Source organism: Lissotriton vulgaris, chromosome 7, assembly GCF_964263255.1.
Source record: "Lissotriton vulgaris chromosome 7, aLisVul1.2, whole genome shotgun sequence".
Lineage (NCBI taxonomy): Eukaryota > Metazoa > Chordata > Amphibia > Caudata > Salamandridae > Lissotriton > Lissotriton vulgaris.
The window spans coordinates 1,662,008,413-1,662,031,791 of NC_141695.1; the positions used below are offsets into that span (position 1 = coordinate 1,662,008,413).

General features: G+C 49.1%; 1 protein-coding gene across 1 annotated transcript in view; it reads right to left on the minus strand.

Annotated features, from left to right (window-relative positions):
* The window catches only part of SYCP2 (synaptonemal complex protein 2), a 3,993,018-nt gene that overhangs the window by 3,669,598 nt on the left and 300,041 nt on the right, over nucleotides 1-23,379 (minus strand). The window contains exon 5 of the mRNA XM_086932653.1: nucleotides 12,076-12,180. Within this exon, the coding sequence (XP_086788779.1) occupies nucleotides 12,076-12,180 (105 nt within the window). The remainder of the gene's footprint in view (nucleotides 1-12,075; nucleotides 12,181-23,379) is intronic.

Consider the following 23,379-nt stretch of genomic DNA (forward strand, 5'->3'; position numbering starts at 1 on the left):
ACTTCTTCCGGAAGCACAGCAGGTTGGTTTCTTTCCTTAGTTCCACTGGTAGCTTATTCCAGGTTGCTGAAACGTGGTTGGGAGAGGAGAGGAGAGTCGCTTCAGACGATCTTAGCATCCTCCCAGGCCTATAGGAAGTCAGGCGGGCCTTCAGATACCCTGGCGCCTTTCCATACAAAGATTTATGTGCAATGCAGAGCCCTTTGAACAATACCCTCTGCTTCACTGGCAACCAGTGCAGCTCACGCATGAGGGGGGATGCATGCGTATTCCTCGATTTCCTAAAGATGAGCCTTTCAGCGTCATTCATGACAACTTGCAACTTGTCCAGAAGTTTTTGAGGCAGGCCTATATATAGCGAATTGCCATAATCCAGCCTCGCTAGAATCATAGCTGTGACCGCACGCCTCAGAGTTGAGAAGGACAATAGCGAAGAGATTTTCCTTAGTTGTCGGAGTAGGCCAACACAGGTTCCCACCACCGCCATGACTTGTTTCTGCATGGATAATTTGCCATCCACATGGATGCCCAAGCTTTTTACTGCCGCCGCTGGTACTGGGGGTGTGGATTAGTTACTTACCTGTAATCCTAGTTCTCTTCCAGGGGTATCCTCATCAGTCATAAGCATTAGAATATTCCCGTCCATGCGCGGGACCCCGGAAACAATATATTATATGTGCCCCACATATACATATATATATAAATATATATATATAAAAATAAGCAATTGCAGCCAAATAAAACAGTAGAGCTGGAATATGCTGTGAAGAATTTCCACCATACATTTGTATTAGCATTAGAAACATGAGAAACACCACCAATGCTTGTTTAGAAACTGTTTTAATGCTTAGAAAGCAGTAGAAATTCTTCTAACACACTGTAAGCATATACAGCTCCCAGGCTGCATTGCAAATACCCAGTCTAAAAAGACTGAAAAGCTAACCTGTAGCTGCATGTACTAGAACTGACGCTGTGCCTTTAAGGCACCTCTGCCCCTAGCTTCCCATCATGCCTCAGGGGTTACAGTTAGGTCAGTTGTTCTTTTCGGAGACTGAAAACCAAACCATGGTAATAACAGGTTAAAACATCTCCTACTTAATAAACAAAGTCCTTTGCCCGGGGAGGCGGGAGGGTTGCTTATGACTTTGATGAGGACACCCCTGGAAGAGAACTAGGATTACAGGTAAGTAACTAATCCTTCTCTTCCAGGGGATCCTCATCAATAGTCATAAGCATTAGAATAGAGCAGCGAGCCTCACCTCATCCCTGCGGGCAAAGGAATCAACAGATAACATTCATAGTCATAGGCCCAAAAACAGGCCATATTCTACCCAAATAGGTTTCTCAAGGAGGCTTGCCCTACTTGAGAATCCGCTCTGGAATCAGACTCTAGGCAATAATGCCTTGTAAAGGTATGGACTGATTTCCATGTCGCAGCCTTGCATATTTCTGACATAGGAATGTCATGTAAAAATGCTACTGTGGCTGCCTTCTGTGAGAAGTTGGCCCGATATGCAGCGTTCGCTATTCTAGCGACCGCTATGTATCGTTCCAAACGACCCTTATGATGATTGGTTGTAAGTCAACCTATAGACCAGCTATCCTAGTAGCGTGGATACGAGCAGTCTAAGGCTAAAGACTCTAGAGGGCGCGTTAAGCCAGCTGTTTACCACACATGTACCCCTTGAACACCCAGTGAAAGGACACCACACAAGTGTTATGAAAATAAACAGGATATTTATTAAGATTCACAACAGCCCTGGACTCTTTATGAGGACAGGGTACTAAGCACAAACCAAATCTCTTAGGAAAATACTTCAAGTGCACAATTAAAACAAGTGTCCGAGGACACGGAAAGTTTAGAGGTCTCGGGCGGACCCGATAAGGCAAGTCGGAAGCGAGGGGCTCAGGACCCTAGAGTAAAGAGGCTATGCAGGCACCGAAATGCCGAGTTACCTAGCCACGAGGGCTGCGGCTGCACAAGTCTTACAGGCGTCGGGGTCTTCGCTGACGAGCCAGGAGCCGGAAGAAAAGGAGTTGCTGGCCGGCGACCAGTGATGAATAGTTCGTAGAGATCCAAGCCTGGATCAGAGATCGTTGACACCTGAAAGCAGAGGGGACCAAGTTCGTACTACTAGCCAGTAGTCAGAGGGTACCAGGAAGGCACCGGTTGGCCGTCACCGCGACTAGGTGAGTGGGCGACGCTAGGCTCTGCAGTCTCACGGACCAGGAGGCGTTGTCGGCGACCCGGATGGAGGTGCGAGCTGTCCCACGAAGGATGATGCTGTCGGCGTCGCTGGGCCCAGGATTGGGGCAACAAGCCTTGGCAGATTTCAGGGCCACGTGGTGGGCCTAAAATGGCGTCTTGAGGGGACCAGGAGGGTCCGGGGTGCTTCTCTCAAAGATAGAAGCGAAGGCCAGTCTGGAGCAACCAGACCAGCAGCGTTGGTTGTCGGATGTCGTCACAGGAGGGCACAAGCCAGCGGCTAGTGACCGGACAACGTGTTGAGCAGCGAGCAGAAGGGCCCCACGCAGATCGTGGAGATGCTGGGAGACTGCACTTCGGTGCTGGAGCGGCTCAGGGTCGGGGCTTCTCGGACCCCAGAGCACTCACCAGGGAATTACTTCGATGGTCGTGCCGGTTAAGAGCGTGCAGGTTTTGATGATGGCCGGTCCCTCGAGGTCTCGTCGCACCCACAGATCACAGCTGAGCTGATGACGGGGGTAGAGGTCAGAGGTGCCAGGGAAGCCGGTTCTCGTCGAGCTGGGTCGTCGGATTCCTTGAGGAGGGACTTGCAGCAAACCGCAGAGTTCTTAGATGGTGCCCGCTGATGCAGGGTGACTACTCCTTAGTCACAAGGGAGAAATCTTGAGAAGAGTCTCGAATGTCCTTTCGTAGAAAGTAGTTCTTGATTCAAAGATGATCTAATTTGGAAGGGTCCCCGCTCCGGCCTTTATCCTAAAGAAAGGGGTGGGTACATGACTAGGTCCAGCCCTAAGGGTGGGACCAGGAAGGGGGGTAGTTACACCCCTCTCCCCTGCCGGACTTTCCCCAGGCCAGGGCTGGCGCCCCTGGAACTGGTTCTAACCGGCAGATGCGTAGTGAGCACCGGGGTGCCACTCCGCAGTCACCTTCTCGCAAAAGCCCTACCTACCCAGAATACACAAACCCTGTCTGGGACGGTGCGAACACCGCTCTTGACAGGAAACCCTTTGTCCAAGCGCTCCTCGCTGGAAGGACTCCCAGCAGCAGGAGGTCAGACTCGTGTCTGTGGTGGCAGCATCCATTTTGTGGAGCTGAGGCTTTAGTTAACTTTAACCGGGGTTCACAGTTACGTACATGTCGTGTCCCTCTAGAAGGGCGGAATGCTAACCTCGTCGCCAGAATTGGTGAGGGGGCAGCATCCCGATTCGTATGACACCTTACTCGACATGTCTTGATAACGCGACACCGAAGTTACCGATGTGGTACGCGTTATCATGGACCAGCCATTGGGTCTTTGTTCCGCAAGCTGCAACCGGGCTCGGCTCGGGCCAGAACCTAGTTCACACGAGCCCACGCACTCTGCCTTCAGGATTGTCAAGGCCTGCCATAGGAGTGACTGATAGGAACTCGGGCGTCCATTGTATGGTTAGATATAGGGCTACTATACCTAAAGCAAAGGGTGGTTACACGGCTATGCCCCAGCTGTCATGCAGCCAGTTGTGTCAAATTTAGGAGGCCAGCCAGGGGTGGCATAATACATGCTGCAGCCCCTGGCGGCCCTGGGTACACCCATGCCCTGCGTTACGGGGTCTGATAAGGTGGCCCAGTACCAATTGGTAAATGCACCTAGGGTACATGTCGTAATTTAGAAAGAGAACAGCCAGGCTGTGGGTCTGATTGGCAGGCCCACGGCCAGAGGAAGTCGTAAACCAGTGAAACAAAAGCAAAAAAAATCTGGGTGATCATGGGATTGCAGACCCTACTCTCCTACACCTTCCCTCTAGTGGAATGAGCTTTGGGTGATTGTAACAAAGGTTTGCCAGCCAGCTGGTATGCTAGTTTGATACATGAGACAATCCATCTGGAGATGGACCTTTTGGCTGCTGCAAACCCGGTCCTCATTGAACCATAATTGACAAAGAGTTGGTCTGTCTTTCTGGTGCCCTTCGTTCTTTCTAGGTAAAACTTTAGCACCCGTTTAAGATCCAACGAGTGCAACGACCTCTCAGCTGGGGTCGATGGGTTAGGAAAGAACGAAGGAAGGGTAATCGTTTGGTTTATATGAAAATCCGATACCACTTTTGGAAGGAAAGATGGGTGAGCCCTCATTACCACTCTGTTGTGGTGAAACACAGTGTAAGGTTCCTTGGTGCAGAGTGCTTGAATCTCGCTAACCCTGCGCGCAGAGGTTATTGCCACCAAGAAAGCTGCCTTCCAAGTGAGATGCTGTAAGGAGGCCTTGTGTATAGGCTCAAACGGTGTAGACATCAGCCTGGAGAGAACCAGGTTCAACTCCCAGGGAGGAGAAGGATTTCTCACAGGGGGATAGACCTTCTTCAATCCCTGAAGGAAATCCTTAACCACTGGGACCTGAAAAAACGATGTTTGTGTCGGTGATTTTCTGTACGCTACTATGGCAGATAGGTGAACCCTAATAGAAGCGTATTTCAACCCTGATGTCGCTAAGTAAAGGAGGTATGGGAGGACTACCTCTTCTTGCCCTTTGGTGGCATCAAAGCCATGGTCCTTACACCAAATGAAAAATCTTTTCCACTTGAACGCATAAGACGCCCTTGTGGAAGGTCTCTTTGCCTCTCTTAAAATATTCATACATTCTGGAGGCAGATTTAAGTGTCCGTATTGCAAGACCTCAGGAGCCATGCAGTCAGGTTCAGCGACGGGAGGTTGGGATGCAGGATCCTCCCGTTCATTTTTCTCAACAGGTCTGGCCTGCACGGCAGACGTCTGTGTGGACACAGCGACAGATGTAACAGGTCTGGATACCACCATTGTTGCGGCCAATCCGGAGCAACTAGGATCATGTCCATGCTCGATCTGATGAGCTTGGCCACCACCTTCGGAATCAGTGCCAGAGGAGGAAACGCATAGGCGAACATTCCTGTCCACTCCAGCAGGAGAGCGTTCCCTTGTGTCCCTGGCCGGTGGAACCTGGACGCGAAGGCGTGGCATTTGGCGTTTTCGTCGTCCGCGAATAAATCTATGTCTGGACGACCCCAGCAACGGAAGAGTTCTTCGACTACTTCGTCGTTTAGCACCCAGTCTGGCTGATCTTCGAAGTGCCTGCTGAGTGCGTCCGCTTTTGTGTTTAGCTCGCCTGGAAGGTGTACTGCCACCACCGACAGTCCCCGAGCCAGAAGCCAGTGCCAGATTGTCTGGGCCTCCTGAGACAGAGGGCGAGATCGAGTTCCTCCCTGCTTGTTCAGATAGAACATAGTTGTAGTGTTGTCCGTCTGAACCAGGATTTTGTCCGTTGTGATTGCTGGGAGGAACGCTTTGAGCGCCAGATGAACTGCTCGAAGTTCCAGCATGTTGATGTGGTAGGTCTGAAGGTTGGTCGACCAGCGACCCTGAATCTGAAGATGACCCATGTGAGCACCCCAACCTTCCAGAGATGCGTCCGTTACCACAGACAGCGAAGGAAGAGGTTGCTGAAAAGGGACTCCCTGCAAGACATTCCGAGGGCGAGTCCACCACTGTATTGAGGTCAGTGCTGCTTGAGATAGGATGATTCGATCCTCCCAATCTCCAGTCGCTTGGTCCCACTGATCTTCCACAGACTCTTGTAGAGGTCGCATCCTCAACCTGGCGTTTGGAATTAGGAAGATGCAGGACGCCATGGAGCCCAGTAGAGACGCCTCTTCTCGCACCTTTGGACGAGGAAACTGAAGTAACTTTCTGCATTTCTGCCCCATGGAAGATAGTCTCTCCTGCGAAGGAAACGCTCTTCCTAAATTTGTGTCTAGAACTGCTCCCAGATAGTGGATAGTTTGTGTGGGATGCAGGACCGACTTTTCTGTGTTCACGTGGAGCCCAAGCCTGTGTAGTTGTTGAAGACACAGATGACAGTCTTTGGTGGCTTGACGAGGGGACGGACTCTTCAGGAGCCAGTCGTCTAGATATGGGTACACAAAGAGACCTTTTTTGTGCAGACATGCCGCTACCACTGCCATGCACTTGGTGAACACCCTTGGTGCGGATTTTAGTCCGAAGGGAAGCACTTTGTACTGGTAATGCTTGTTCCCTACCAGAAACCTCAAGTACTTCCAATGACCTGGTGTTATAGGAATGTGGAAGTACGCGTCCTGTAAATCCACCGAACACATCCAATCTCCAATTTGTAGATGAGGACATATCTGATGAAGTGCCAGCATGCAAAACTTCTCTTTGACCACCACCTTGTTGAGGGTTCGAAGATCCAATATCGGTCTGAACTTGTCCTCTTGGTCTCTTTTGGGGACTAGAAAATACCTTGAGTACACTCCTCTCCCCCTTTGGGATGGGGGTACCTCTTCGATTGCGTTTTTCTTTAAGAGGACGCTCACCTCCCTTTTGAGGAGGTTTAGATGGTACGAGCGAGTCTTTTTTGGAGGAATCGGTTGTGGTCTCTTCCGGAAACTTAGCGCATATCCATTGCGCAGTATATTCAGCACCCACTGATCTTTTGTGATGCTGACCCACTCTGCCAGGTGTTGCGAAGCACTTCCTCCCACTGGAGTGGGTAACGGCGCCAGAGGAAGCCACTGCTCAGGCTTTGCCTCCTCTAGGCGTGGTAGAGGACTGATGATGTCCGCCTCTGCCTCTGCCCGATTTTCCTCCTCTGTATTGCGTCTTCCCTTGTGGCTTGTTCTGAGACCATTGAGGGGTTTGAACCCTCTGTTGGCCTCCCCGGTTCTTGTTGGTCTTGAAGCGTCGCTTGAACGGCTCTTTCTTCTGCTCCAGACCAACCGCCTTCACTGTGTCCAATTCTGTTTTCATGCGGGTCATTTCCTGATCGGCATGTTCCCCGAAGAGTGAAGATCCTGAGAAGGGCAGATTGAGGATGCGTTGCTGGGCATCTGGTTTGAGACCAGTTAAACGCAACCAAGAAGATCTCCTCGCACATACCCCATGTGAGTAGGCATGTCCTGCTAGAAGGGCGTTATCTGCAGATGAACTAATCATTTGGTTCGCCACCAAACAGCCCTCCGTCACTGTTTCCTCAAAGTCCTTCTGGTCCTCCTTGGGCAATTTCTCTTTGAATCATTCCATGGAGTCCCATAGAGCTCTATCGTACCTGCCGAGAAGTGCTGATGCACTAGAGACTTTCAGGGATGAAGCTGCTGTGCTGCACACTCTGCGTCCCCAAGAATCTTGGGTCTTGCTGTCCTTGTCAGGTGGAACTGAAGAAGGAGCGACTGTGTGATTCTTCTTAGCTGAGGCTACTATAACTGAGTCCGCCGCAGGCTCTCTTTTAACAAAGATTGGATCTGAGTCGGCCGGCCTATACTTTTTCTGGATACGTGCCGGTACCGCCCTGATCGCTGCTGGCGTGAGGAAAACCTCTTTGATTGGGTCCATTATCCCTGGAACCAATGGGAGCAAAGGCCGTGAATATGATTTGTGACGAAGGGTCTCAAAAATCACAGTAGTGGAAACTTCTGGAACAGCCATTTCTATTTGAAAATTGTGAGCGCCCCTTTGTAAAACGTCCAGATGTGTTGACGTCGTCAAGCGGGGAAGCTCTGGAGCGAGGGCTGGCTGCCAGCGTTGGGGAGTAATCCCCTTCAGAAGATCTCGAAGAAGATGAGGAGGAGGATGATGGCGTTCTCCTTCTCCTGTGGTGAGATTTTTCCTTCCTCACTGGCGATCTTCTCGGTCGATCTTCCCTTCGAGGAGAACGTGATTCTCTCTGATGCTCCCGTCGTGGAGATCTCGATCTCTCAGTTCGTACCTCCCTTCTCGGTGTTCGAGACCTGGGATGCTCCCTCCGTGGTGATCGGGAGACCCTGAGGGTATGCAACCTTTCCGCTCTCCTCTCCCTAGAGCGTGATCGGTGCCTGATAGGACTCTGTCTGTCTGCCTCTTCTATCAGTCTCTGAAGAGGTGACCTGTGGAGTGGGCTTACATATCTTTGCAGCCTCTCCGTCGCTCTAGAATCCTTCCACTTGCTCAACGGAGCATTCCATCTTGGCGAGAGTGTTGTCTTTCGCTGGGGCAACGGACTTCTACTCCTGGAAGAGGACCTCGATGAGTTAGAGGTACTTGAGGAGGAATGGTGAGAAGCCGATTGCGTCACCAAAATAGTTGAAGGCACTGAAGGGGATTTTCGTCTCACCGGTGTTGGAAGACGTCTCAAAAGTCTTTCCCTTGACGTTGAACGCCTCTGCGGCGTCGACGGAGTGATAACCTTCGACGTCGAACGCCTCGACGACGACCCGTGTTCTCTCGACGTCGACCTGCGATGTCGAGCCGATGACGGAGTCTTCTCCCTCGACGTCGAACGGCGTTGCCCTGCCTTCGACGGAGGTCTCGACATCGAACGGTGTTGCCTGCCGTCGACGGAGTTCTTGACGTCGAACGGCGTTGCCCTGCCGTCGACGGAGGTCTCGACGTCGAACGGCGTTGCCCTGCCGTCGAGGGAGCTTTGGACGTCGACCGACGTTGGTCTGTCGGCGACGGAGATGGCAATCGACGGTGTCCTGTCGTCGACGATGCCCTTGATGTCGACCTAGCATGTGGCGACGGCGGAGGATCGGACATCCTCGACGTCGAGCGCCGACACGCCTTCGACGATGATCCCTTCCTCGACGACGATCGTCAGAGGGGGCTCTTGTTCCTCGACGCCGAGCGCCTCCGTGGAGACGTCGGCGGAGGTGTCACACTCTTCGAAGCCTGTCGACGTTGAGACGACGGCGAGTGTGTTCTGTCTCTCGACGCCGACCGTCGCCTGGTTGACGGCGGCGGAGTTGACTTACGTCTTGACGCCGATCTTCTCGTCGACGGAGATCTCGTGGCTTCTCTCGACGCCGATCGTCGCCTAGTTGACGACGGCGGAGCTTTCTTCGACGTCGGTGAACTTCTTTTCGACGACGATTTCCTCATCGACGCCGGTCCCGACGTCGACGGAGCCTTTTCTTTCGAACTGTCCATCAGATGTTGTTTTTTCAGCGCCGAGCCCGGTGCTGAGGTTGATGGACGCTCTGACTTGCCTTTGGAGTTCTGGGTCTCTTTGAACTCTTCCTCTCAGTAGATCTTCCCCTCATGGATCTCTGGGCCAGACCATAGAGCCTGTTCCTCTCTCTGTCTTTAAGAGTTCTGTCAGACAGATTTTGACAATGTGAACAGTCTTTAGGATCATGATCCTCTGGCAAGCATAAAATACAGACCTTATGAGAGTCTGTTTTTGCCTTCTTGTGGCCACAAGAAGGGCAATCATCAAATAATGAGGGCATCCTGACAGGAAAACCTCACAAAAAATCGACTGCTAAGCAGTTATTTACTTGACCCTGATGTTAAAAGTCAAAGTAAATCAAAAAATTGTTCTTTTGAAGATTTTCTGACTGAAAAAAGGCAGAGAAAATGTGGAGCTGTGTATCCAGGGTCCTTCCTGAAGGAGCCGGAAAGAACAACTGACCTAACTGTAACCCCTGAGGCATGATGGGAAGCTAGGGGCAGAGGTGCCTTAAAGGCACAGCGTCAGTTCTAGGACATGCAGCTACAGGTTAGCTTTTCAGTCTTTTTAGACTGGGTATTTGCAATGCAGCCTGGGAGCTGTATATGCTTACAGTGTGTTAGAAGAATTTCTACTGCTTTCTAAGCATTAAAACAGTTTCTAAACAAGCATTGGTGTTGTTTCTCATGTTTCTAATGCTAATACAAATGTATGGTGGAAATTCTTCACAGCATATTCCAGCTCTACAGTTTTATTTGGCTGCAATTGCTTATTTTTATATATATATATTTATATATATATGTATATGTATATGTGGGGCACATATAATATATTGTTTCCGGGGTCCCGCGCATGGGCGGGAATATTATAATGCTTATGACTATTGATGAGGATCCCCTGGAAGAGAACCCTAGTTCTCATTCCAGGGGTTGCCGGCGATAGTAATTGGGTCTTATCAGGATTGATTTTTAGCGAATTCATGGACATCCAATTGGCTGTGTGCTTAAGAATATTTTGTAATCTCACAAACGCCCCTGGCTAGTCCTCCATTTGGATGACGATTTGGGTGTCGTCCGCGTAATTATACACCTGGCAATCCATCTGATTAAGCAGTGAGATCAGAGGCTGTTAATAAATATTAAATAAGAGGGGTGAGAGGGCGGACCCCTGCGGCACTCCACAGGTAATCGATGTTGTAGTGGAGAACAAATCTCCGAGCTGTACACTCTGCGTCCTCCCTTGCAAAAATGAAGCGAACCAGGCATGTGCTGTACCCTGAATGCCGAAGTCCCTCAACCGCGCCAAAAGTTGTTTATGACACACGGTATCAAATGCCGCGGAGAGGTTCAGCAGCACCAGGGCACCTGGAATTTTCCTATCCGCCCTATTCCTCAGCTCATCCAGAATAGACAGCATCACTAGCTCCATGCTATGATTAGCACGAAACCCAGCCTGATTCGGTTCCAACAAGGCATTCCTCTCCAAATGGTCAGTGAGAACAGAAAGTACATGTTGCTCTACTACTTTGGCCAGGAATGGTATTTGGGAAATTGGCCTGAAGTTTTTCAAGCATTTCACATCAGCCCCCGTTTTTTTTAGCAGTGGAATCAACCGGGCCTCCTTAAAGGCCAACAGAACTTGTCCTAGTTGTAAAGATACGTAAGGAGAGTCAGAACCTCTTCCTCTATACCCGGCATTGCCAGTTTGAACACTTCTGGTGGACATGGGTCAGCCTGGGAGCCCGACTTTACCCGCCCCAGGAGCAGTGTCAGCCTGTCCATCGTGATCAAGGGTAAAGTGGTTAATGGAATATCCACTGGCTTCTTAACTGGAATAGGCCCTTCCTAAACCCCTTCCCAACACTCTTCTCTAAACAGATCCCCAGTGTTCCACATTTTTAGCCACTCCCTCTCTCCCTTCCATATTTACAACTAAAATGAGGATCTACATGTCCAGTACAAAAAATAAGAGTGGCACATGCCTCCATAGGTAGGTTAGTGAATAGCATTTTGCAGTATGTGAGTACTACTACTGTAGTACTACACTTATCAGAAAATGCAGTTTGTAGTAGGTAGAAGCACTACTTTATGTAATACAAAATGCAGTGTGGTAACTGGCCCCATAATATATAGCAAGAGACACATTTAATGAAGAAAGTGACTAGAGGCACCGATTTGGAAAAACTCTGCCTTGTGAGAAAGAGAAAATGCACTAAACATTAAAAAAATTGTTTGGAAAGGTGGTAAACAAAATAAGGACTGCACAAAACCAAATGCAATTTGTTGAAGAGAAAAATAAAATGGCAAAGCTTCTGTTCAAATACTCGTGCTCCACTGAGCAGAAAAATGAATGGCCTCACGTGATACTGACAGCATACTTCAGAAGAAATGACCAGCCGGTTGCCTTTAAGGGACACTGTCAAATTAGCCCTTATTGTGGGTTCTTAATATCACTATTTCTTGTGTTATTTTTGATTGTCAAAGAGAGGAATAAGGTCTTTTCAGCCTACTAATTAATTGAGTCCTGGTTTAGTTCTAATTGGATTGAATTAAAAAACAGGAAATTTCCCTCAGATAAGCATTTGTTTTAAAAAGATTTGAGAAAAGTGCTGCCCTCTGAAGTCCTGGGACCCTAGTTTATAAATATCAATGACGATTTCTTGTAGAGACCCACTGGAAAGGAAAGTAACAGGAAGAGAGCAATGCCTGTCTAGACTTCTGGAACACCAGTGTTCTAAACTCTTAAATTGCTAGGGCATAATTTGCAACAAATACAACTTGTTAGAGATCTTCACATTCGCCAGGCTGGAAGGTCAGGGATTTAGGATTCTGCTTTCTACTTAACAAAAAAATTGTATAATTGTTACAAAAATATTTACAAATTAACATAGTATGAAAATGTTGGGCCAGCATTTTACCATTAGGGCATCAAAGAAATCTTCAACCAAATTGAGAAGATCTTCATTTTTTGCAGTTCCTTCACATGTCAGAATATGTCTCAACTTCTCAAACCAGGGTACCATGTAAAGACATAAAAAAAGAGATATCACTTGGTGCAAATAGCGTAGTTCAGAGTTTAAAGAAAAAATGTTTCGCATTACCATTGTCCCATCCTGTTCTAAACCAGTGTCCATGTCAACTTGGTTCATGTGCAGTGCACCTCCTACGATTACCATTCATTCTTCATATCAGCTGAAAGAAGTGCACTAATGCTCATGTGGCAAAATGGATAAGTTACCTACCTGTAATATGTTGTATCTTATATCTTCCTGCTGCTCAGCTAGAATGCTTGTGATGTGGAATGTTGAATGAATGGAATGTTAGTGGTTTGTGAATGTCAGTTGGGTGAGGGCTGAGCAGCAGGACAGCTGCTCCTGATGGTGTTATCGTTTCATCTTATTATCTTAAAATCTTAACTTAATAAACTAACTTGCTTAATTTACATGGAAGTACCAGCTTCTTTTTGAATACATCATTTGGCGACGAGGATTGCTCCATGGTCTTAGGAATAGAAGCGGGTCGGCGTACACAGAGGAAGCTGTGGAAAATTATAGGTCGCAGTTACAAGACGATGGTCCCAGTAATAGTGGCGGCTAAGAGAGACCATGTTTGGGGCAATGTCCAGGGACAAGAATTGTTATGGAAGCATGAAGACGGGGTGGAAGAGCCAACATCAGCAACATGTGTAGCAATCCTGTGTGTTGTTTTTGTGTGATGTCAAGTTGTTAGTCCACTCTTGTTTGTGTTATGTATGAGGTGACTGCGGTATAGTCTCTCAGTTTTGGTGTTGTTTGGTTAGAGGTGAATAAGTCACCAAGAGCTGTTTCACAACAGGTGTTGTGTATGAGTTAGTGCCTAGTTGTTAGACTACTCATTGGCTCCTGTATGAGTTGGCTGTGTTGTATGTAGTCACTCATTGTTTGAGTAGTTTGGTTGTAGGTGAAGATGTCACCAAGAGCTGTCCCACAACAGATGTTGTGTATGAGTGGTGTGGTTGCGTTGGGAGTGTCCCTCCCGATGGGAATGTCTGTTGCCTCGCACGTCAAGGTTGCGTTGGCAGTGTCCCTCACACGTCAGGGTTGTGTTGGGAATGCGCTTTGCTGAGACGGCTATGTAGTTTGTCGTCGATCATTATTTGGTATTGTGTTGTGTTGAGTGGCGCATGAATGAGTAGGTGTACCCGTTGCTTTCTGATATATATGTTAAGGTGTGTTCCTGTGTGTGTTGCTCGTTGCACCGGTCTGGCCAACCTGGTATGATTTGTGGCATATGGGTTTGTTAGTGTAAGATGATGGTCTGCTCAGATTATTGTGTAGTATATAATTCCTAGCATAGTTGTGTGCGAGAAGAGATGTTATATATGGTCTCAGGATGCATCTTCTTTGTCAGTTTGATGAGTTGTGGTATGGTGTGTGACAGGATGTATCTTTTATGTCAGTTTGTGACTGGTTAGGATGCTGGGTGTGTGGAATTGTATTGCATATTTATTTGCTTTCAACTTATTGACTAAATGTACTTTCCATATTGTTATTATCTTAATTGTTTCATCTGTTGTGTTTCATAATGCAATTGTTTATTTATTTATTTTGGAGTTTTCTATAGAGCTGGCCAGACCCGAGGGTATCGGAGAGCTTTACATTGGGAGTAACAAGTGTGAGATGGTACAGTAAAAAATTTCGCCGGATTCATACAAGTTCAGTGTTTAACAAAGTGTTTTTCCGCCTGAGGGTGTTTTTGAGGTAGTCATGGTTCCAGGATGTGTAATTGAGGTAGAGTTCGGGAACGCAAGGTTGAGGTATGGCGTTTTTAGACGGTTCTTGAATTCGGGAAAGGACGGGGTAGTTCTGATGTCCACTGGGATGCAGTTCCAGATTTTTGGGGCGTTGCCCGCAAAAGAGCGGCAGGCAGTTTTTTGTTTCCTCGTTTTCAGGGGGATCAGTAGTAGGGAGTTAGAACTTCTGAGTTTTCTGGATTGACCCGCTTTTTTGAGCTTGGAGGCTAGATATTCCGGTTTCCCTGTGTGTACGGCTTTGTGTGTAAGGCAGGCCGTTCTGAATTTTGCGCGCATTTCCACTGGTAGCCATTTAAGATCTTTGAGTGTGGGGGATATGTGGTCAAATTTCCTAGCGCCTGAGACTGTTCTGGCTGCTGCATTGAGGGTGGTTTTCAGTAGCGCTAGGTGGGTTATGGCTGTGCCGGTTAGGGTTGCGATCCCGTAGTCCAGTCTGGAAGGGACCAGTGCTTGGGTGGCTTGTTGGATGTGTGGTTTGATTTTGTTGAGGAGCTTCAGGTTGAGGAAGGCGCTTTTCGCGGAGTTCTTGATGTGGTTAGACCTAGTTAGTTTTTGATCCAGGGTGATTCCAAGAGATTTTACTGAGTTGGACAGGGTGAGATTTCCTTCGAGGGCGTCAATGGCTTTCACCCTTCAGTTATTTGGGGGTTGTCATCTTTATTGGAGATGAGGAGGATCTCGGTTTTTCTTTGATTGAGTTTGAGGTGATTCGTCCCTAGCCAGTCATGGATTTCTTTTAGAGTGTTATTGAGTCTTAGAATGTCGTTGTAGGAAGTAGTTTCTATGTAGATCTGTGTGTCATCCGCGTATAGATGGAAAGGGATGTTGGCTTTCTTCAGTATGATGGTGAGGGGAACCATATATATGTTGAACAGAAGAGGGGAAAGAACAGATCCTTGGGGGACCCCTCTGGTCACGGGTAGAGGATCGGATGTGAAGGATTTTATTTTTACTCTTTGGAAGCGGTTCTGAAAGAAGGAGTCACACCATTTCAGGACAACGTCATCCGCACCTACTCGTTCTCTGAGGGCCTTGATGAGGAGCCTGTGGTCAACAGTGTCAAACGCTTCTGACAGGTCTAGGAGGATGAGTAGGCAGCACTGATCCGAGTCAAGGGAGTTGCGGATGTCATCTACTATGTTCAGGATTGCGGTTTCGGTGTTGTAGCCTTTTCTGAAGCCTGATTGGTTTTGGTCTAGGAGGTTGATGTTGTCGAGCTGGGTGTTGGGTTGGCGAAGTACGCATTTTTCCAAGATTTTGGCTAGGAAGGGAAGACTTGAGACTGGTCTGAAATTGTTTAGGTCATTGGAGTCTAGACCTGGTTTCTTCAGGAGGGGAGTGACCTGGCCAACTTTAAGGCAGTCGGGAACGATGCCCGTTTTTAGGGAGCTGTTGATGATTTTACACCAGAGTGGAGCAAGGGAGAGTTTGAGGTCTTTTGCCATTTGGGTAGGGATGGGATCAAGGTTATGGGAGGAGGGTTTGGAGGCTGAGATTAGATTGAGGATCTCGGCTTCGTGGATGAGGTCGAAAGAGGACCAGGTAATGGAGGGTGAGTCTCCAGAAGTGGTTAATGTTGTAGTTGTATTGATGTTGATGATCGGAATTGGGCTGATGTCTAGGGATAGTTCGATCTTGGCTATTTTTTCGTTTAAGAAGGAGACGAAGTTATCACATAGGGGTTTGGAGGGTTGGGCATGGACAGTGGATGGCTTGGAGGTTTGTTTTTTGATGATGTCAAAGAGTTCTCTTGGTCTGTTTTTTGCCTTTGCTAGCGCACTGCAGAAGAAGTTTGTTTTTTCATTGTTGATGTGGTTTTTGTACCTTCTTCTCATTTCTCTGAGTTCCTCCCGACGGCCAGAGGAGGGGTTCTTTCTCCACTGACGTTCTGTGGCTCTGAGGAGTCTCCTTTCCTCGTTGATGTCCTTGTTAAACCAGGTTCTTGAAGGGATGTTCCTGGATTTTTTTTGTTTTAGGGGTGCCAGATGGTCTAGGATGGCGGACGTGGTGGTGTTGTAATGAGTGATGAGTTCGGTAGTTGAGAGGCCTTCTGTGGGGATCGTCTGGGAGGAGGCAATTCTTTCTTCTAGTTCTTTCAGGTTTATTTGTGATAGATTCCTAGACCACGTGCTGGGGGCTGCGATTATGGGGTGTAACTGGATCTGGTGTGTGAGGTGGAATAGGATTAGGTGGTGGTCGGACCAGTCTACCGGGAGGATGTGTTCAATGGAGATTGCATCGTTCCTGGCGATGATGGCGTCCACGGTTGCCCCTTTTTTGTGGGTCTCTTTTGTGCAGTGTTGGGATAGGTTGTTCGCTTGAAGAAGTTCGTTTAGGGATTTTATTGTGGCATTGTTCTCGTTGTTCCAATGGAGATTAAGATCCCCTAAAAAGATGGAGTTGGACTCTTTGAGGGAGCAATTGGCGATTAGGTTTGAAAGATGCTCTGTAACGATGCTCTGTGTTGTTACCGGGGGGGGGGGGGGGGGTATATTAGGAGGCATTGTAGCAGGTTGTTATCTGTGGTTTTGATGTTGGTTGTAAAGCATTCGAAGGAGTTGTAGTTGAAGGCGTCGCATTCGACCACTGCATGGCTGTTGTTGTGAATAACTGCCACACCTCTGCCTTTTTTATGGTCCTTCCTATCTTTCTGGATGATGGAATCGCCTGGCGGGACAAGCATATTTAGGATGGGTGAGGAGTCGTCGTTTAGCCAGGTCTCGGTGATGAATGCTAGGTCTATGTTGTGGTTGAGGATGGTCTCTGCTAGCTCAGTCGAGTGTTTGGTTGCGGATCTGCAATTAATGAGCATGCAGTTGGTCTGGGGGATTCTATTTTTCTGGGTTCGGTGGGAATGGTGATGAGGGCATTCGGGGGTCTAGGGGGTTTGCGTAGGGGATGCTCGTTTCTAAGACTGGTGACTACCTGTATGGAGGACTGGGTGGGGAGGGAGGAGGGAGTTGTGTAGGAGGCGGCTAGTTTGAGCGCCTCTTCTGTGGTCATGGTTTTTGCCGCTCTGCTAGGTCTCCAGGTCTGTGAATGTGGATGGGGGTGTGAGATGGTGTGCGGTGTTGAGTTAGTTGGTCTTGATGGAGCGTACGTGTCGGAGGGTGCAGGTTGGTATTTAGGTTGGTTAGGATAAGGTTCAGGCCTTGGATAATCGTGTTGATTTGATTTTCGATGCGGGTGAGGCGGTCGTGTGGGATCTCCTGTGAGGGGGTGAGTTGTTTTTCGGATATGATGTGGTTATGTTGGGTTTTGGGGTCCTTAAGGGTGTCCGATTGGGTTGGGATGCCTGCTTGCGTCAAGGGCTGGGGTGGGGGGTGCAGTGGTTGGGTTGCATAGGGCGGTTGTTCATGAAGGGGGGAGGTGTTGGTTGGGTGTGGGGGGACCTAAGTTTGACCTTATATTGCGCTGGGGATGCTGGAGGGGTATTCTGCCTCGAGGGTGTTTCTGGGGGGTGGGTTGTGGTGTTGGGCAGAGCTGTGTTTTTGTTTACATGGTTTTTTAAAAGGGGTAAGGGATGCATGGCGGTGACTGTGTGCCTTGGGGGTGGTGTGGATTGGTTGAGCAACATGATGGGCTGGTGTGCTTGGTATGGGTCGGGTGTAGTAGGGTTTGCGAGTAGAGAGGGGAATAGGCGGTCAAAGGCCTCCAGATTAGCGCTGTTGGCTTGGATCAGGACTGTGCCATTGGAGTATATGGTCACTGAGGTGATCCCATGGTTGGGTTGTTGGTTCAGGATGAGGAAGGAGAGCTTGCAGCTATGGATCATCTTCGTTGTCTTTGCGATTAGGCGTTTTTCTCTTAGGTTAGCGATCCAGTAGCCTGGTCTGACAGTGTGAAAGATGAAGTCCATTTTTATTTGGCATTTTGAGGGGCAGTGATAGATATCTGCGAAGAGGCATTCGGGGAATTGTCTGATTATTTTGTGCTTAAGGGACTTTTTTGCACTGGGTGAGATGTTATGTGGGGGGGGTGATGGAGAAGGAGTTGGGTCCGTGACGTTTGATGAGGGGGGAGGACAAGGGGTTGGAGTCGAAAGTCATGGTGGAAGGCGGTGGGGCCGTGTAGTACAGGTGGACCGTGACTGAGGGGGTCTAGGTTTGTTGGGGGGAGGGGGGGGCGTTGGTCACTATGTGTTTGGGGTAGAGGTAGTGGAGGCGACTATGTGTTGAGAGCTGTGTTGTTTTCTGTGCGGTGAGGTGCAATTGTAGGGCGCTAGGAGGGTTAGTCTTGGTCTTCTTATAGACTTGTAAGGCCTTTCAGGGGTCCTTGAGTTGGTTTGAGGGTACTTGCATAATGCGATGTATAGTGGGCGCCTTATGGTTTATGTCCCATTATGGGTGCCAAGTTGGGGCCAGGCAGGGTGGGAGTCCGTTTTGGAGTTCGGCACCCCTTGTACTCCAGTGAGTGGTCAGTCTTTCTAGTCCCCCGTGTGTGGCCTTCCTCCTGCGGTTCGTGGGAGAATATTCTGCTGCCCAGGTGCGTTGTGCGGATGTGGTGCCGTACCTTAGTTGGTGTAGTGCGAGACTGGGTATTTCAGGGGAGAAGTCAAGTTTTGGGCGCCATCTTTGGATCAGGCGTGAGGAGGGTGGGGGACCCCGTCTCGATTCTTGACTTTTTGTGCTGGGATTAATTGGTTGTGTATCTTATATCTTCCTGCTGCTCAGCTAGAATGCTTGTGATGTGGAATGTTGAATGAATGGAATGTTAGTGGTTTGTGAATGTCAGTTGGGTGAGGGCTGAGCAGCAGGACAGCTGCTCCTGATTGGGTTATCGCTTCATCTTATTATCTTAACATCTTAACTTAATAAACTAACTTGCTTAATTTACATGGAAGTACCAGCTTCTTTTTGAATACATCATTATCCTAGTTCTCTTCCAGGGGTATACTCATAAAGGCATAAACAATGAATAGTCCCATCCAGGAGGGGGGGGACGCCGGAGCAATAACAAAAAATATATGCATATATACACACACATATATATATATATATATATATATATATATATATATATATATATATATATATATATATATATATATCTCAAAGTTCCCCAAGTGCCCAAGCATAGGATGCACTCTCCAACAGCTCACATCAGGCTGCAACACAAACATCGAATTCAGGGTTCAATCAAATTGCCTGACGCGTTTCTGACTTTCATCGTCCTTGTTCACAGGCAGAGGCATCGCACAAAATGAAGCAAAGGCCTTTGCTTCATTTTGTGCAATGCCTCTGCCTGTGAACAAGGACGATGAAAGTCAGAAACGCGTCAGGCAATTTGATTGAACCCTGAATTCGATGTTTGTGTTGCAGCCTGATGTGAGCTGTTGGAGAGTGCATCCTATGCTTGGGCACTTGGGGAACTTTGATATATATATATATATATATATATATATATATATATATATATATATGTATATATATATATATATATATCCAGTCTAAACCATAATGCTAGTCACATGATCGTGCGGTGGAGCTCCCTAACCAATGGGAGCATAGCAGGATGTTGATGAAGGTGGGGGTGGAATCGGACCTTGTTTGCAGAGGCATCTGAGGAAGGCGCAGGAGCGCCGAAATGCATTATGTCTGCATTGTCCCATTAAAGGTTTCCGACCGGACCCCCGTGTCGCTTCTTATTTCTCTTGAACCAGAGTGGTGTGTTTTGGACATTTTGCACGCGGGCCAGTGGCGTGCTAAATAGGCCCCGTTTTGACAAGAGGCTGGAGTTTTTGCTGGCTCAGCTGTTGCTGTTCTGACTGCTACCAAGGGTTTGGTAACTCCGGCCCGCCAGTAAGTGTTGACGCGGGACAGGGTTTCTGCCATGAGCAGCTCGTGATTTCACGAGGGTTAGGAAATCATTGTATCCCTTCCTGTGGCCTGCCTGCAGTCTTCACTATGGGCTCAAAACGTCAGTGGGGACCCAAGGAAGCCCAAGGGCAATATGCATCATAACAAGGCCATCCATCTGGACATTGCTCACCTTGCCCCTAACATCAGGTCTATTCCAGCCATTTATTTTCCACCCCCCAACACAGCCCTTTTCCGTGTGATGAATTCTGGGAGCTGTAGTATGTGGCTATGAACTACAGTGGGCGTGAGGTCACATGATCGTGGGGTGGAGCTCCCTAACCAATGGGAGCACAGCAGGATGTTGATGAAGGTGAGGGTGGAATCGGACCTTGTTTGCAGAGGCATCTGAGGAAGGCACAGGAGCGCCGAAATGCATTATGCCTGCATTGTCCCATGAAAGGTTTCCGACCGGACCCCCGTGTCGCTTCTTACTTCTCTTGAACCAGTGTGTTTCGGACATTTGGCAGGCGGGCCAGTGGAGTGCTAAAGAGGCCCCGTTTTGACAAGAGGCTGGAGTTTTTGCTGGCTCATCTGTTGCTGTTCTTCTGACTGCTACCAAGGATTTGGTAACCCCGGCCCGTCAGTAAGTGTTGACGCGGGACAGGGTTTCTGCCATAAGCAGCTCGTGATTTCACAAGGGTTAGGGAATCATTGTATCCCTTCCTGTGGCCCACCTGCAGTCTTCACTATGGGCTCAAAACGTCAGTGGGGACCCAAGGAAACCCGAGGGCAATATTCATCATAACAAGGCCATCCATCTGGACATCGCTCGCCTTGCCCCTAACATCCGGACTATTCCAGCCATTTATTTTCCACCCCCCAACACAACCCTTTTCCGTGTGATGAATTCTGGGAGCTGTAGTATGTGGCCACGAACTACAGTGGGCGTGACGTCACATGATCGTAATGTTGTGCAAATGTGTGGACTGAACGCCATGTGGCTGCTTTGCATATCTCCTGAATAGGTACGTTTTTAAGTATAGCTGTAGTAGATGGGGGCGTGGCCTGCTGAGCAGCGGGATGGCAGCTCTTTGAGTGCGCTCCGCAGGTCGGGGAATAAAACCTTAATTTATCCTGCAAAACGAGTTGCTTTCGCATCGTCAGGGGCACCCACTATCTAAGTGGACTGTGCACTAAACTTGGTACGCTCTCCGGACGTTTCTAGGAGATCTGGAGCTGAACTGGGACCGGAGCGAAAATTGGCCGAACTGCCAGAGTGGCGTTACGGAGCTCGGTGGGCTGCGTGCACATTAAATCGAGCCCGCGGCTCTGAAGGCCGGACGAGACGGACGCGGCGGAGGCTGACATCTCCGACTTGCAGCGGCTGGCGTGTGCGGGAGTGCCGGTGGGGTGGGCAGCCCCGCTTGAGGTCAGTCGAGCTCCACAGAAAGTAGCCTGCTCGGAACCGAAGCGCCCCTACCCTCGAAGGCGGAGTGGGAGAGCCGAGATAGGCACGAAGACGTGAGGCTCCCGATATCGGGTCTGATTGACTGGGGAACACCATCAGCCCATAGGACAGCCCAAGAGAATATCGGCTGCAGAGGGGTAGGCCCAGCGTGAGGTGGTAGCTGTGCTGAGTGGTGCCTAAGGGCCTGTGGAGCTGCGAGTCGACTGTTGGAGTTGGCGGGAGGAACCATTATCTGGGAACCGCGGCATCGCGAGGAGGACTTCAGTGCATTCGGAGGGCGGCAGAGTTTGGATCGGGGCACAGTGCATGGTGAATATTGGATCAGCAAGGGCTGTGGAGGCGATCGCACTGCTGTGCTATTATCTGCTGGTCAGTAACTTGAGCTTTGTGACACCCACGTGGCAGACGGCATTTTTTTTTCTATGAGGAACTGTATGGCCTACCGCCTGGAAGTGGGGTGCCGAGAGAAGTGAAGGAGAGGGCATACATGGTCTGTTTGCGGAAGCAGGGGTAGCGACCTACCTGGGACAAGCGGCCACTAGGTCTGCGCTGCCGCCCTTGCCCATCACGAGCCGGCCGTTTTGCTGAGAGAATTGCCCTTTCGGCTCAGACCTGCTGGTGAGACAGGCCAGTGGACTCATTGTGAGGACGGGGCTCCCTTTGCGATATTTCATTACAGATCCTGAGAGCAGGTGATTGGCACCACCGAATTGACCGCGCGCCATCCGCCTGGCCCGCACTAAGCGCCCGCCGAAATGGGAAGGCATGATGCCAAACAGCCCAAAACCATGTTTGAGGCCAAGAAATCAGCTAAGCAAGATGGTCAGGATCAGGCGCAAAGAGCGGAATCACCCCGAGATATGGATGATGAAGACCAGAGGCCGCATCTCCGCACCTTGATGCTAGACATGCGCTCTAGCTTGCACAATATCGACGCTAAACTCGAAGGCATGACCTGGCAACTGGACGCCGTTAAAACGCAGGTTGGGACCTATGAGACACTCATGGACGCTCTAAATAATCGGCACATAGAATGCCATGAGTTTCAGGTGGAGACGAAGGAACAACTGCTCCACATGGATAAGATGTTGGGGATCATCAGAGCGAAGAACGAGGATTTGGAGGCGAGGTCTAGGCGCAATAATATCTGTATTACGGGAATTCCGGAGACGACTGCCATAACAAAGATGGAGACCTATGTCAATGACCTGCTTCGAGAACTGTTTGATCCACACCTATCTGGGGTCTTCGCCTTGGAAAGGGCACACCGGTCTTTGGGGCAAAGGCCCCCTCTCGGAACGCCGCCTAGGCCCATAATCTCAAAATTGATGAACTACCAAGATAGGGATCTCATACTTCGCAAGGCACGTGAAAAAGGCAAGATAGTGCATCAGGGAAATGCCATATCATTCTACCTGGATTTCACGCCAGCGGAGCAGGCTGCGAGGAGAGAGTTCATACCTGCCAAGAACGTCCTTATGCAAGCGCAGATCCCCTACTCCCTGCTCTACCCTGCGAAGTTGAAGGTCTCAGTGGACGGGAAGCAACATTTCTTCACGGATGCCAAGTCAGTGATGAAATTAGCAAAGCACGTGGGAGGTCAGGCGTCCAAGAAACGACAAGTCTTGGAGTCGGAGCACGATGGACACATGAGTGAAAATGACTAACTGTGGTATCGTATGAACAGCAACAGTCTTGAATGTGGGAGCCTGGGAAGGTGATCATGTTGGCCTGCTTGCGTGACATTCTGTGTACTTAAGGTGGTCAAGTCGCGCATTTCATTCATTAGCCCATAGAGTGGAGGCCCTGGGCGTGCTGAGACTCCCGTAGCCTTCCCGACCACCTTGCACAAAGCAGGGGTATTAGCCAGTATAGCCGCGCCTCCTATGGAAGGTTCCCATCTTTATTGAAACTGTATTGTTTGAAAGTTTGTGTAGGGTGGGTTAATCTGCAACCTAATTGGGGGGTTGGAGTGGGTGGTTGGGGGGGGTGGATGTTTTGTTGTGTAATGCCAGTCGAATGCAGTTGTGGTACAGGGCAACCGTCTCTGAAGCTAAGGTTGTGTTCTATAATGCGATATGGAATGTGGATCACTGTTATGAGCATACGTGGCTGCATCTAATTCGTTGAACTGCCTCACCTGGAATGTTCGCGGTCTGAA